This window comes from Callithrix jacchus, chromosome Y (assembly GCF_049354715.1).
Source record: "Callithrix jacchus isolate 240 chromosome Y, calJac240_pri, whole genome shotgun sequence".
NCBI classification, from domain to species: Eukaryota; Metazoa; Chordata; class Mammalia; order Primates; family Cebidae; genus Callithrix; species Callithrix jacchus.
The window spans coordinates 3,671,001-3,683,843 of record NC_133525.1 but is presented as its reverse complement, the minus strand read 5'-3'; the positions used below and the strand labels follow the sequence as shown (position 1 = coordinate 3,683,843).

The 12,843-nt window shown below is 50.5% G+C and overlaps 1 protein-coding gene across 5 annotated transcripts in view; it reads left to right on the top strand.

Moving 5' to 3' along the window:
- The first annotated feature begins 4,406 nt into the window (after positions 1-4,406).
- The window catches only part of LOC118150931 (putative bifunctional dTTP/UTP pyrophosphatase/methyltransferase protein), a 29,525-nt gene continuing 21,088 nt past the window's right edge, over positions 4,407-12,843 (top strand). For 3 of the 5 annotated variants that reach the window (XM_078364465.1, XM_078364463.1, XM_078364464.1), the window contains exon 1: positions 4,407-12,775. In XM_078364465.1, the coding sequence (XP_078220591.1) occupies positions 12,449-12,775 (327 nt within the window). In that variant the 5' untranslated portion in view covers positions 4,407-12,448. The remainder of the gene's footprint in view (positions 12,776-12,843) is intronic. The other 2 variants (XM_035289946.3, XM_035289944.3) reach the window with 2 other exon arrangements.

Here is a 12,843-nt window from a genome sequence, read left to right as displayed (position 1 = left end):
TTTATATGTATATAAGAAAAAAGGGCCGGGCGTGGTGGGTCAAGCCTGTCATCCCAGCACTTTGGGAGGCCGAGGCAGATGGATCTTGAGGTCAAGAGATCGAGACCATCCTGGTCAACGTGGTGAAACCCCGTCTCTACTAAAAATACAAAAAATTAGCTGGGCATGGTGGTGCGTGCCTGTAATTCCAGCTACTCAGGGGGCTGAGGCAGGAGAATTGCCTGAACCCAGGAGGCGGAGGTTGCAGTGAGCCAAGATTGCACTCCAGCCTGAGTAACAAGAGCGAAACTCCGTCTCAAAAAAAAAAAAAAAAAAAAAGGAATAAAAAATAAATACATCTGGGCCGGGTGTGGTGACTAAAGCCTGTAATCCCAGCACTTTGGGAGGCCGAGGCGGGTAAATCACCAGGTCAAAAGATCGAGACCATCCTGGTTAACATGGTGAAACCTCGTCTCTAGTAAAAGTACAAAAAAATTAGCTGGACAAGGTGGCACGTGCCTGTAATCCCAGCTACTCGGGAGGCTGAGGCAGGAGAATTGCCTGAACCCAGGAGGCGGAGGTCGCGGTGAGCCGATATCATGACAGTGCTCTCCAGCCTGGGTAACAAGAGCGAAACTCTGTCTCAAAAATAAAGAAATAAATAAATACATCCACAAAAAATCACGGTAGACAGTAACAGAAAATGAAAATAGGGCCGGGCGTGGTGGCTCAAGCCTGTAATCCCAGCACTTTGGGAGGCCGAGGCAGGTGGATCACGAGGTCAAGGGATCGAGACCATCCTGGTCTACATGGTGAAACCCCCCCTCTACTATGCGGGGGCGTGGGGGATGCTCCTAGCACCTGGTGGGTGGAGCCCACAAATGATGCTCAGTACCCTCTAGCACCCAGGGTGGCCCACAGCAAAGAAGCCTCCAGCCCCAAACGTCAGCATTGCTGAGGCTGCGAGACCTGCGTCTAATGGGAGAAGGGGGCCTGAGGGCAGACACCACGTCCACTTACACCTTCCAAATGCTCCAGTTCTGGCTGGGCGCGGGGGCACGGCTGGAGTATAAAGCAGGCAGAGAAATGTAAAACAGGGCCTGGCCTCTCCTCGCAGCCTCCACCTTTCTCCCGTGCTGGACGCTTCCTGCTCTTAAATACTGAACTGCAAGTTCTTCACTGTGGGGACGCGGACTGGCTCTCCTTGCCCCTCAGCCTGCAGATGGCCTATGGTGGGACCTTGTGACTGTGTCAGTTAGTCATTAAGTCCTTTATATATAGATACATAAATATATATAAATAAAACTTCTTTATATATGTATATACTTCCTTTTTAAATGTATCTATATATAATTACTAATTGGCTACTATATATACATATGGAAGATATATATATTTATATGTATACATTATATATTTATATATTAGATATGTATTTATGTATATGTGTATATTAAAAATGGTATATATAATGCATATATATGAGAATATAATGCATATTTACGATGGAATATATATAATGTATAATGGAACATATATAAGGTATATATATAATAGAATATATACAAATTACATATATTTATATATAATGAAATATATAATGCATATTTGTAATGGAACATATAAGGCATATATAATTGAATATATATAATGTATATATATATTGAAATACATGTAAGGTGTATATATAATGAAATATATAACATATAATGGAATACATAATGCATATTTATAATGTAATATAATAATGTATATATAATGAAATATATATAAGGGGTATATATAACGGAATATATATAACATATATGATGGAATATAGGCATATTTTAATGGAATATACATAATGTATATATATAATAGGATATATAAGGTGTATATATTCATTATATACATATATATAATGGAATAAATAATGCATATTTATAATGGAATATATAATCAAATATAAGATATATATATAATGGAATATATATCAGGTGTATATATAATGGAATATATATAACATAATGGAATATATAATGCATATTTATAATGGATTATATATAATGTATATGTAATGAAATATATACAAATATAGTGCAATATATTAAGGTGTATATATATATATATATTTTTTTTTTTTGAGACGGAGTTTCACTCTTGTTACCCAGGCTGGAGTGCAATGGCGCGATCTCGGCCCACCACAACCTCCACCTCCCGGGTTCAGGCAATTCTCCTGCCTCAGCCTCCCGAGTAGCTGGGATATGCGGTATGCACCACCATGCTCCCAGCTACTCAGGGAAGCTGAGGCAGGAGACTCGCTTGAACCCGGGAGGCAGAGGTTGCAGTGAGCTGAGATCAGGCCACTGCAACACAGGGAGACTCCATCTCAAAATAAATACATAATAAAATAAATAATTAGAAAACAAGGAAAGAAACAAAACTCGCCTACACGGAGTTTATCTTATATGCACCACGGTCTGTGAAGCTGTGGTTCCTTCTATTGCTTCAAAATGAAGACACTTACTCCTGCAAAAATCTGAAATCACAATCTATTTGCCGCTGTTTAAAAAAAATTGTTTCTCAAAAACCATATTTAAAAAGACACGTCACACGGTTTCCATGTTTTTCTTTTCTCCCATCGATCCGATTCTTCTGTGACTTCTGTCAATACGGTTCTTCGTTTTCCCCAGAATGTGCTGGACATGGTGGGATTTTCGCAGTTAACAAAATTAACTGTATAATTATTTTCTGTGGATAGACGTGACTGCAATATGATCTGGGTACATTATTATTATTATTACTATTACCTTGGACCGTAATGCCCACATGATTATTTCTAACATTTTATTTCACAATCTTTTGCGTCACACAGGCTGGGAAACGGTACCCGAGTCTCCACAGCACACTGGGTGTGCACCCAGCAGGTGGGTGTGAAACTTCCTGGGGTTTAAGAAAAAAACCTCCTCGAACAGCTCACGGGCGCCCCCTGCAGCCTGCAGCGCGCCAGGGACCTGGCGACCTGAAGGTGGGGTCCGTTTAGGGGGTGAAGGCACAGCCGACACCAAGGTGCCCCAGACCTCACAGCGCCCACCCTGCGCCCACAGAGAGTCCCCAGGCTGCTCCCATCACCACGCCCCGAGGGGACCCCCTTCTCCACACCCCTCCCACCATGGCCGCGGGGACCCCTTTCTCCACGCCCCTCCCATATGTCCCGAGGGAACCCCCACATCCACGCCCCTCCCACCTGGCATGAGGGGACCCCCATATCCACGCCCCTCCCTCCATGCCTGCGGGGACCCCCATCTCCACGCCCCTCCCACCTGGCCCGAGGGAACCCCCATCTCCACGACCTTCCCACCTGGCCCGAGGGACGCCCTTCTCCACGCCCCTCCCACCTGGCCCGAGTGGACCCCCTTCTCCACGCCCCTCCCACCATGCCCGCGGGGACCCCCATCTCCACGCCCCTCCCACCTGGCCCGAGGGGACCCCCCCTTCTCCACGCCCCTCCCACCATGCCCGCGGGGACTCCCCATCTCTGCGCCTCTCCCACCTGGATGGGGAAGGGGAGAGTGACCCAGGACCCCAGAGGGATGGGGGTGGGAGAGTAACCGGAGCCCCCTAAGGACGGGAGAGGGGAGAGTAACCCGGGACCCCCAAATCCACGCCACTCGCACCTGGCTTAGAGGGGGCCCCCAACTGCAGGACACTGGCCCCTGGCTGTCAGGGAACCCCCATTTCTTCCACATTCTCAGACGTGGTACCAACAAGGCCCCCATGTCAGAGACCGGCCCCTCTGTGCGGATAAGAAACCCCCAGCCCCACAGCTGCCCAGTACGCCAGCCACAGGAACCCCAGCATTTCCATGATCCACGTGGCGCTCTCAAGAAACCACAAATATCCACTCCCGCCTTTCCTCCCAAGGGACCCCCCCGAAAACTGCTCGTCCAGACTGAGTGTCAGTCTCCACTGAGCGGGCGGGACGAGCGCCAGGGGCGGGGAAAGGGCACGGAAAGCGATGCTGGGGGCGGGGTTGCGTGACCTGGGCGTGGCCTCGAGGTGAAGAGAATGGAGGCGTGGCTTGGGCGTGACCTCGCGGGAGGTTGATGGAGGCATGGTCAGGGCGTGGCCTCGCGGGAGGTCCATGGAGGAGTGGTTTGGGCGTGGCTTCGCGGGAAGTCGATGGGGCCTGTTCTGGGCGTGGCCTCGCAGTATTTCAGTGGAGGCGTGGTCTAGGCGTGGTCTAAGCCTGGCCTCGCGGGAGGCCGATGGAGGCGTGGTCTGGCGTGGTCTCACGGGAGGTCGACGGCGACGGGGCTTGGGCGATACGTCGCGAGAGGTCGAAGGAGGCTGCTCTGGGCGTGGCCTAGAGGCGAGGTCGAGGGCGGCGGGGCTTGGGCGTGACCTCGCGGGAGTTAGATGGAGGCGTGGTCTGGGCGTGGCCTCGCGGAGACGGAACTCCGGCCGCGGAATTTCCGGAGCCGTGATGCTCAAGCCGCAGGCTCCAGGCTCAAGTCAGCTACCTCCCGGCTCCCGGCGTGGACGCCAAGGTGCTGTTCCCGGTTATCGGGAATCTGCTACACAAACGCGTGGTGCTGGCCAGCGCCTCTCTACGCTGCCAGGAGGTCCTCAGCAACGCGGTGCGGCCTGGGCCTGGGCGGGGCGGGGCGCTGGGGACTGAGGGGCCGAACCAGCTGGGCCCAGCGACTCAGGACCCCTAGGAATGGGGGAGGGGAGAGCGACCCGGGACCCCTAGGGATGGGGGAGGGGAGAGTGACCCGGGACCCCTAGGGTTGGAGGAGGGGACAGTGACCGGAACCCCTATGGATGGACGAGGATAGAGTGACCTGGGACTCCTAGGGATGGGGGAGGGGAGAATAACCCGGGACCCTTTGGGATGGGGGAGGGGAGACCGACCAGGGACCCCTAGGGATAGTAGGTGAGAGTGACCCCGTACCCTTAGGGATGGGGGAGGAGAGAGATCCGGGACCCCTGGGGATGAGGGAGGGGCGAGCGACCCTGGACCTGTAGGGGTGGGGGAGCGGAGACTGACTTGGAAACCAAAGGGATAGGGGGTGAGAGCGACCCAGGACCTATAGGGTTGGGGCAGGGGAGTGACCCGGGACCCCTAGGGATGAGGGGAGGGGACAGAGTGACCCAGGACTCCTACGGATGTGGGAGAGAAGAGGTACTTCAGTCTTCTAGGGATGGAGTGGGTCCTAGTGGCTGAAGGTTGGCTTTGCAGGTGGCCTGTGGGAAGTGTTTTTTGGAACTCTGGGTGGGGGAGATTTGATTGTGGGTGCTAGGCGCCTAGGCAGTGGGTGTCTGCTTCTTCTGGAAGCCTAATCACATGGCGGAGAGCACTGGAGGGGAGAAGACTGGTTTGTTCCCGATAGCCGTGCTTATTTTGGAGGGCTTCCAGCCATCCCCCGTTGAAACATCTAGTTTTTCATTCATAGAGCTATGAGAAAGTACAGCTTAGGTTTCAGTGGTTTTCAGTTAGAACAAATGCCAAAAAGAAAAAGGAAAAAAACCTGAAAACATTACTTTGAAGGCTTGTAGCCAGAAGTTACAGAATTTAATTCAAATAATAACCAAAAACCGCTAGGCAAGACCAGAATCTAACAGCAGGTGTGACGACAGGCTTTGAAACATAATTTTCCTTTTTCCAGTTTTGTCAGTTTTATTGAAAGAATAATTATGGTAAGACTGCTTTGCTTTGTTTTTATTTTATTCACTTTATTTATTTATTTAGACACGGAGTTTTGTTCTTGTTGCCCGGGCTGGAGTGCAGTGGTGCAATCTCGGCTCACTGCAACCTCCACCTCCCGGGTTCAAGTAGTTCTCCTCCTCAGCCTCCCGAGTAGCTGCTATTACAGGTGTGCATCACTACACCTGGCTAACTTTGTATTTTTTGGAGAGACGGCGGTTTCTCCAATTTGGTTAGTCTGGTCTCGAACTCCCAACCTCAGGTGATCCGCCTGACTCTGCCTCTCAGTGCTGGGATTACAGGCCTGAGCCACCCCACGTGGCCAAGGCTGATACTTGGCCTAATTATTTATATTCACTGTAGCAAGAATAAGTTTTACTTTTTTTTGTATTTATTTATTTTGAGACGGACTCTCTTTCACCAGGCTGGCGTGCAATTGTGCGATCTTGGCTCACTGCAACCTCCACACCCCCATCTCCCAACCCCTCCTCCTCCCCGTTCAAGCAATTCTCCTGCCTCAGCCTCGTGAATAGCTTGGATTACAAGCTCACACTACTGTACCCGGCTACTTTATTCTATCTTTAGGAGACACAGGGTTTCACCATGTTGGCGATGCTGGTCTCGAACTCCTGACCTCCGGTGCTCTGCCTGCCTTGGCCTCCCAAAGTGCTGGGATTACAGGTGTGAGCCACTGCAACCGGCCCCAGATAGGACCTTTTTAAAGCTGAGCCCACCATGGGTTTGCACTATTAAATACCTATGAGTTGGGCTAATTCCCTTCCTCTTGATGTTTCAGGATAATTTGGGGTTCCTGGGTGGTGAGAAAGTGACAGTCTCAGCGCAGATCAGGGACTCTGTACAGCGACTGTGTACACAGAAGATGAGGCCAGTTTCCAACAGTTTTATTGGCTCCATAAGTCAAGTTGGATTTTCTTTTCTTTTTTTTTTTTTGAGTCGGAGTCTTGCTCTGTCGCCCAGGCTGGAGCACAGTGGCACAGTCTCAGCTCACTGCAACTTCCGCCTCCCGAGTTCAAGCGCTTCTCCTGCCTCACCCTTCCCAGTAGCTGGCACTACAGGCGCCTGCCACGAGGCCCAGCTAATTTTTTTGTATTTTTAGTGGATATAGGGTTTCACCATGTTGGTCAGGATGGTCTCGATCTCTTGACCTTGTGATCCGCCCGCCTCGGCCTCCCAAAGTGCTGGGATTTCCCGTTGTGTCCTCTTACTAAAGAAAACAGATTTTATTTTTTGTTTTTCTTTTTGAGACGGAGTGTCACATTTCTGTCCAGGCTGGAGTGAAATGGCGTGATCTTGCCTCAGTGCAACCTCTACCTCCCAGGTTCAAGTGATTCTCCTGCCTCCCGAGTAGCTGGGATTAGAGACTCACGCCACCATGACCAGCTAGTTCTTGTATTTTTGGTAGAGACGGGGTTTCAACATCTCGGCCAGGCTGGTCTCGAACAGCTGACCTCAGGCAGTCCACCCACCTGGGCCTCCCAAAGTGCTGAGATCACAGGCGTGAGCCACCCAGCCTGGTCAGAAAGCAGATTGTTACTGCACTTATGCAAATAACTTTATTGCCATAAATTAAGAAGACTTAAAATGTGAAAAAGATCACCCCAGTCTCCTATTAGTTGGGTCCATTCCGTTCATTTCCGTCCTACTTGATATTAATGAACATTTTGGCTTTTCAAAAATCCCAAACTTCTTTCCTTTCTATTCTGATGTGACAGTCTCCAAAGTTGTCAGAAACCTGCATTCACGAGCATCTGTTAGAGCTTTACAGATGATTATAAAAGCACCTTTTAAGCAGGACCAGGCCGGGCACTGGGGCTCCCCATTCCAGCATTTTGGGAGGTCGAGGCAAGTGGATCTCCTGAGTTCAGGAATTCAAGACGAGTCTGTCCAACAGCGAAACCCCATCTCTACTAAAAACACAAAAATTAGCTGGGTGTGGTGGCGGGCACCTGTATTCCCAGCTCCTTGGGAGGCTGAGGCAGGAGAATCGCTTGAACCCGGGAGGCGGAGGTTGCAGTGAGCCGAGATCACACCACTGCATTCCAGTCTGGGCGACAGAGCGAGACTCCATCTCAAAAAAAAAAAAAAAATTCCAAACTTACTAAGTTTGATGGCTCAGTTCAAATGTCTGCAGGCCTGACCTAGTTTTATTTATTAACTTAGTTTATGTTTAGCTTTGAGGCAGAGACGCTAACAGCCCTTTCCCAGAACCAGCTTCCTTCACATCTCTGGGCTGAACTGCCTGAGGCCACAAGATCAGAAGTTAAGGTGTTCTCCTAAGTAGTTCAAGGTCCAGTATCGGTGTTTTATTTACTAAAAAAATGCACAAGCAAAGATGATTCTGTTTGGGCTGAGTTATACTTGTGTAGCCTTTATGCCAAGTTGTGACACCTTGTAGTATTTGGCAGAGGTAAGTAAGAAACCATTTGATTGATAAACACACAGAAATATGTAGGCCGGCAGCCTTTAAGGCACTTTTAATGCTGCTGTACCCATAATTTTTAAACATTCAAGTTACATGAACTGAGTGATCTCAGAGCTTTTGCTTTTTCCCCAAAAATATTTGACTTAAGGCCGGGCAAGGTGGCTCATGCCTGTAATCCCAGCACTGCGGGAGGCCGAGTCAGGAGGATCACGAGGTCAGGAGTTTGAGACCAGCCTGGCCGACATAGTGAAACTCCGTCTCTACGAAAAACACAAAAATTAGCCAGGTGTGGTGGCACGCACCTATAGTCCCAGCTGCTCAGGAGGCTGAGGCAGGAGAATCGCTTGAACCCTGGAGGTTGCAGTGATTTGGGATCACGCCACTGCACTCCAGCCTGGGTGACAGAGCAAGACTCCGTCTCAAAAAAAAGTATTTGTCTTAAGTGCTTACTTTTTTTTTAGGCCAGTTACATGGAGCTCTTTTAATAGACATGGCACACATACACAGATAGTCACATAGGAAATCAGAAGAAGATTCACTAATTATAAGATTTCTTTCGTCTTTTTTTTTTGTAGAGACGGAGTTTTGCTCTGTCACCAGGCCGGAGTGCAGTGGCATGACCTCGGCTCACTGCAGCCTCTGCCTCCCGGGTTCAAGGGATTCTCCTGCCCCAGCCTCCTGAGTAGCTGGGACTACAGGCACCCACTACCACACCCAGCTAATTTTTGTCTTTTTAGTACAGATGGAGTATCACCACGTTACACAGCCTGGTCTTGATCTCCTGACCTCCGGTGATTCACCCACCTCGGCCTCCGAAAGTGCTGGGATTATAGGCGTGAGCCACCGTGCACGGCCTCCTATTCATTTTTAATTCCAGGGGTTCCATAAGGAGAACAGATTTTTCCCCAAATGGGATTTGTGGTGCCTTTTCTGTTTTCTCAAGGAGTCCCAGGCCACCAGAAGTTGTCTTAGGGTCTCTTAAACATGCAGCACGGGAGACAGGACAGAGTGGAGAAAAGAAATTAAGTCAAATGAGCAAAAAGCTTTCCAGGAAAACAAGATTTATTTTTCATTTATTTATTAGATGACGCGTCACTTTGTCACTCAGGCTGGAGCGCAGTGGTGCAATCTCGGCTCACCGCAACCTCCGCCTCCCGGGTTCCAGGTTCCAGCAATTCTCCTGTGTCAGCCTCCCGAGTAGCTGGGACTACAGGAACATGCCAGCACGACCTGCTCATTTTTGTAGTTTTGGTAGGGACAAGGTTTCACCATATCGGTCAGGCTGGTCTGTAACTCCTGACCTCGTGATCCACCCACCTTGGCCTCCAAAAGTCCTGGGATTACAGGCCTGAGCCACCGTGTCCTGCCAAAAAAAATGTTTAGGAACAGAAAACCATAAAGGCCTTTTGAGTATATTTACAGCTTGGATATATATTTTAATGAAGCTGAGTTCTTTTGTTTGTTTGTTTTTTAAAGCATGGCTGAGGGTGGAGGTTAGAATGACATACATGTTGTGCCAAGTTACATTAAATCATTGGGTTATGTGCAGGAATTACGTGTGATAATGAGAGAGCGTTTCAGAGGACAATCTCAGGAGCTGTTCCATCTGTGATAAATCAGACCTGGAGAAGTGCAGGAAGCAAGCATTGCCGTCAGCCCGAGGCACCTCCCAGATCGGGAGAAGGGCAGCCTAGCTTGGACGGCTTGAACCATTTTAGGATGGAAAACGGGAGAGGCCAGGCTTGGGGCTAAAGGCTTGCGGGCAGGAGGGGTGGAGAGTGAGGATGGGTGAGGAACGGATGCAGGGTTTGAGAGTACAGAGAGTTTATCTGCAGGATCAAAAGGGGTTTGGGAGGAAGAGGTTTCTAAGGAAGGAGAGACCTGTGGACCGTTTTCATTAAGAAAAAGGATGGGGCCGGGTGCGGTGGCTCAAACCTGTAATCTCAGCACTTTGGGAGGCCAAGGCGGGTGGATCACGACGTCAGGAGTTCGAATCTAGCCTGGCCAACGTGGTGAAACCCCGTCTTTACTAAAAATCTGAAAATATTAGCCATATATGGTGGCGGACACCGGTAATTCCAGCTACTCAGGAAGCTGAGGCAGGAGAATCGCTTGAACCTGGGAGGTGGAGGTTACAGTGAACTGAGATCGTGTCACTGCACTCCAGCCTGGCCACAGAATGAAACTCCATCTCAAAAAGAAAAAAAAAAAATTAAAAGAGGATGGTCAACCTAAGAAGAAACTCGGCATCCCCAAGATTTCTTCTACCTAAGTCTGCTGCTACCCACTGCTTCTGGGTTGCAAGAGAGCTTCTGCCCCCAACACCCATCCCAGGTTTTGGCACCAAATGTAAGTTAAAGAAAGAGGAAGGAAACAAGAAAAGTGGCTCAACTGTGAACGACAGGTTTATTTTGGAGGATAAACCTGAGCGGGGCTTCTGGTAGAGTTAGGTCAGGAGCGTTCTCTCCTACAGACTCAGGGCGCTTAAGGGTTTAGGAAGGGGGAGCATATCGCAGGCTCGGAATGTTTCTGAGGGAAAGTTTATTGCGGGGTTGACGTGTCTCTGGTTGGAAGGGAGGTTATCTTGGGGTTGGCGTGTTTCTGGTCGCAGGGCATTTATTCCAGAGCTGGAATCTTTCTGATCATGCTGATATCAGCCATTAGGCTGATGTTTTTCTGCAGGATTTAGGTGGTTTTTAATCAAGGGAACTTCAAATGGCAGTCTGTGTCCATCATGGCGCTGTATGTCCAAGATGGTGCAGTGTGTCCAACACAGTGTGTGTCCAAGATGGCAGTGTGTATATCCAAGATGGTACTCTGTGTGCAAAATAGTGCCGTGTGTCCAAGATGGCACTGTCTGGCCAAGATGGTAGCGTGTGTCCAAGATGGCACTGAGTGTATTCAAGACAGCAGTGTATGTATCCAAGATGGTGCTGTGTGTTCAAGAATGTGGCATGTGTCCAAGATGGGGCTGTGTGTCCAACATGGAGGTGTGTATCCAAGATGGTGGCATTTGTCCAACATGGTGGCTTGTGTCCAAGATGGGGCTGTGTGTCCAACATGGAGGTGTGTATCCAAGATGGTGGTATGTGTCCAACATGGTGGCGTGTGTCCAAGATGGCGGCGTGTGTCCAGCACTGTGTGTCCAACATGGCGCTGTGTGTCCAAGATGGAGGTGTGTGTCCAAGATGGCGGCATGTGTCCAACATGTCAGCGTGTGTCCAACATGGCGCTGTGTGTCCAAGATGGAGGCATGTGTCCAACATGTTGGCGTGTGTCCTACATGGCTGCGTGTGTCCAAGATGGCGGCGTGTGTCCAAGATGGCGGCGTGTGTCCAACATGGCGCTGTGTGTCCAAGATGGAGGCGTGTGTCCAAGATGGCCATGCTCCTGCTCAGTCAGAGGCCAGATGTGGAGTTCCCTGGGTCCTGGCAGGTGTGGCAGCCATGGCCACCCACACTGGGGGCAGTGACCACCATCATTCCTGACTCCACAGCCTCTGCGGGGGTCACTGCCTCCAGGCCAGGTCTCCTAGCAGATGGTGTGGTCTGGGATTGACTTAGAGCCAGCTTTCATGCCCCTCATGCAGCCGCCATTGCTGGCATTTTTCCGGAATTCTCTATGGATGGATGTTCTTGTCTGTCCCAAACTTCCGGGCTCCAGGAAAGAGAGAAAAGAGCCTTGGCCCAGCACTGAACTCTCCTTAATAGGAAGCTACCCAGAGAAGATGCATCTGGTTCTTTTGTACCCTCTGGCCTGACTGCCCAAAGTGGAGGGCAGCCCTGGCCGTGGGTTTTTTTTTTGAGGCGGAATCTTGTGCTTGTTTCTGAAGCTGGAGGGCAGTGGTGCAATCTCGGCTCACTGCAACCTCCACCTCCCGGGTTCAAGCAGTTCTTCTGCGCCAGCCTCCTGAGTAGCTGGGATCATAGGTTCCCAGCATCATGCCTGACTGATTTTTGCATTTTTAGTAGAGACGGGGTTTCTCCATGTTGGCCAGGCTGGTCTAGAACTCGCGACCTCAGGAGTTCGTCCACCTCGGCCTCTCACAGTGCTGGGATGACAGGCGTGAGCTACTATGCCCAGCTGATCTTTGCGTTTTCAATACATACGGGGTTTCTCCATGTTGGCCAGGCTGATCTCGAACTCACAAGTTCAGGTGTCCCTCCAGCCTCCGCCTCTCACAGTGCTGGGATGACAGGTGTGAGCCACCGCGCCCGGCCCTGGTGGCTGTGGCATATCTAACCAGGGGAGATGTTTCTCCTGGTTGTGACCTCTTCCCTTCCACTGCCCCCGCCAGGGACAAGGCAGGCGGCTAGGGGATCCAGGCTCTCGGCAGGATGCTGGTGGAGTCGGTGCACGGGGACTTCCTCAATGTCGTCTGCTTCCCACTCAACCACTTCTGCAAGCAGCTGATGCAGCTGTACGACCCGCCCTGGCCGGAGGACCTGCAGTGCATCAAGCATGGCTCCATCCCGGCCGTGGACACCTTCGAAGACCTCAGTGACGTGGACGAGGGCGGCCCGGCGCCCGCTCTGAGGGACAAGGCTGAGGCTGGAGTGGCCAGAGACGCCACAGCAGAGGCTGAGGGGAACAGGACCTGTGAGACCCTGCCCCCGTTCCCCACACGCCTCCTGGAACTCATCAATGGCTTCAAAACATCGAAGGTACCTGTGTCTGCATCCTTGGGCCACTGTCCCAAATGACCACACGCAGGGCTTAAATCCACAGGAGT